Raw genomic sequence first — 2,680 nt, forward strand, 5'->3', positions numbered from 1 at the left:
AATAGAAAAAGAGGTAAAGGGAGGTACTTATGTTGAAACATAAGTAACCTATGGATTGTCGAATACTCTGTTAACCTAATCTTAACTTGTATACCTTCTTATAATCCTTCAGGTTGGAAGTCGGATTGCAGACCGTGTATATGACATAGCCAGGTCAGTGGCGATTACCATAATAAAATACAATCATCTTTTGAGTGGAAAATCAAAAGATTAAATGCTGAGAGCTTGATATCTATAATGGCAGAAACTGGAGGAATTTATTACCAGGATTGGTGAATTGAATTACTCTGTAGGTCTCTCCTTTTCTCTTGTCTGGGAGAGCAACTCTCTCTCTCTTTTTTTTCGCCTTAAAAAAAAAAATATATGGATGTGGAAGCACAAACTCATATCTATCTCCATGCCTGAATGACTGACCTACTGGATTTGGCCAAAAGCCGGTAATGGAAAGATTGCTTAAAAAATGGAGATAAAGAATTGCCTACATGTGAATTTTTATGTGGATTTTTAAGATTTACTAAACTTAGTTTTAAAAGTTTAACTAAAATTAACAAACTGTTTTACAATTAAAGTGAAGGAGAGAAGTCTACCTAGTTTTGTTCCCCAATCAGGTTATATGAGACTTTGGCATTGTTAATGGTAATAAGGGTTCTATGATAATTATTAATATAAGTACAGGCCAACTTGAGAAAAGCACACTGTCATCAAGAATTATTGAAACCTTGATGGATTCATTGGTCTATATATTAGGCATAATCAAAGCTTAATAGATGTGAGAAACACAGTCAAATAATGGTTTTGCAATAGAATTACTCTGTGATATTACCAAATTACTCTTTATGTGCTCTTTTGTTTAAAAGATATCCATTAAATTAGACCAAGGTGTGATTAATTTACAACATTTGTCTATAAAAAAGGGAATTTTGTAAAATCACAAACTCTTTTAATTGTATTTTAGATGTATCTTTGCTACTTAAAAGAGTCTTGGGATGAGTGAATTTTGTAAGGTAAAAAAAACAGTACTTCATAGTTGCAAATAGGCACCCACATTTCATTTGTTTCATTAGTTCCATTATTTTAAAGATCTGAAAAATAGCTACTGTAATTTTTCACCTGGATTATAGGTCATTTATGATTTAATAAATGAAATACTGAAATTTGCAAATCAGTTTGGATTTTACCATCTTTTAATTATATGCCATAGTACTGAGCAAAACACAGTCAAGTCTATGGAGAGAGCTATGATTATAGCTAGAAGTGTATCTTAACATTAACTCTTTGGAATTAAATTACTAAAATACTAGTCTAAATATCCTTGCTTTAACATTTGAAAGCGTAGTTTATATTGTCAACACTGATCATTTGTTGATTTTTATAAATGAATCCCACACATTATTAAATGTCTTATTTGTGGGATCTAAGGCTCACTTACTACTGTTATAATCAGTGATAATAATAACTGGTAACTAACTTGTTGAACATTTACACTGTGCTAAATACTTTACATGTACTATTTCATGTAATTCTCTCACCAACCCTGAGGCAGGCAGTAACATTTCCATTTTACAGATGGGGAAACTGAGATCCACCAAGATTAAGTCACTTGTCTATTATCACGGGGTCAGCAAATTGCAAGCCCAGAATTTTAACTTAAGTCTTTCTTATTCTAAAGCCTGTATACTTAACTGTGTCATATTGCTGTGGTCATCATCAAGATATAGGGCATTAGATAATAAATGGTTGTCAACAGGGTTCTCCATCTGTGTACTGGTATTCTATAATTTTGACATAGAATTTTAACAGAAATTGAAAAGAGACTCTTTGTTCCAGTTTTTCAGGAAAAATATTATTATTACATAAAATTTTAAGTTTTCTTGTCATAAATTTTTCTTAAAACTATGGCCTACAGTTAGATGTCTGTACTGATTTAGAATGACTTGATATATTTAGAGGAGTCAGCATAGCATAGAGAATATTAGTTCTGGTTCAGGATTCAAACTGACTAAATTCAAGTTTTGACTTCTGCTTATTAGTTGAAGTACTTGGATTGACTTACTTAGTTTCGGACACTTAGTACAGTACTTTGAACGTGGTAAGTTTTCAGTAAAATAAGCTATGATTTAGTTTTTTTTGTTTTTTTGTTTTTTAAGTTTAAAATATTAGTACTTCATGGTGTTTCACATGATGATTTCTACGTGTTCTGCTGCTTCAACAAATTTGAGAAATAAGGATAATTATTAAGTTTCTGATAAGTATGTCAATTATTTTCATGTTAATTTACATAAACTTCTTTTCAATCTTTACCTGGGTGTATTACTAAATTAAAATACCCATATTAAATCTGTTCTTCACATCCGCATCATGGAGCTACCTTATGGAGAGCTAGTTCATTATGAGGTCCCGTGAATGGCTGGATCAGACAGACTTGCTCTATGCAATGTACTCTATGGTAGACATAGCTTGTAAGGTGAGGCAGAAAAGGCAGATAATGTGACTGCCTGAAGTTGTTTTTACTAAAATATTTTTACTTAAGAAAAATTAGTTCTTAATTTATGGATTGTATTATTATAGACAGAGCTTAATTTCTGTGTCTGTTTTTTAGAGATTTCTCCCTTGCCTTGGATCTTGGTTGCGGAAGAGGTTACATAGCACAACATTTGAATAAGGTATATTTATTTGATTA

The 2,680-nt window shown here is 31.5% G+C and overlaps 1 protein-coding gene across 1 annotated transcript in view; it reads left to right on the top strand.

Moving 5' to 3' along the window:
- Positions 1 to 2,680, top strand: part of NDUFAF5 (NADH dehydrogenase (ubiquinone) complex I, assembly factor 5) — a 47,022-nt gene that overhangs the window by 13,497 nt on the left and 30,845 nt on the right. Inside the window, exon 3 of the mRNA XM_012640424.1 lies at positions 2,600 to 2,663. Within this exon, the coding sequence (XP_012495878.1) occupies positions 2,600 to 2,663 (64 nt within the window). The remainder of the gene's footprint in view (positions 1 to 2,599; positions 2,664 to 2,680) is intronic.

The sequence above is a fragment of the Propithecus coquereli genome, unplaced genomic scaffold (assembly GCF_000956105.1).
Source record: "Propithecus coquereli isolate 6110/MARCELLA unplaced genomic scaffold, Pcoq_1.0 Scaffold153, whole genome shotgun sequence".
Classification (NCBI taxonomy): domain Eukaryota; kingdom Metazoa; phylum Chordata; class Mammalia; order Primates; family Indriidae; genus Propithecus; species Propithecus coquereli.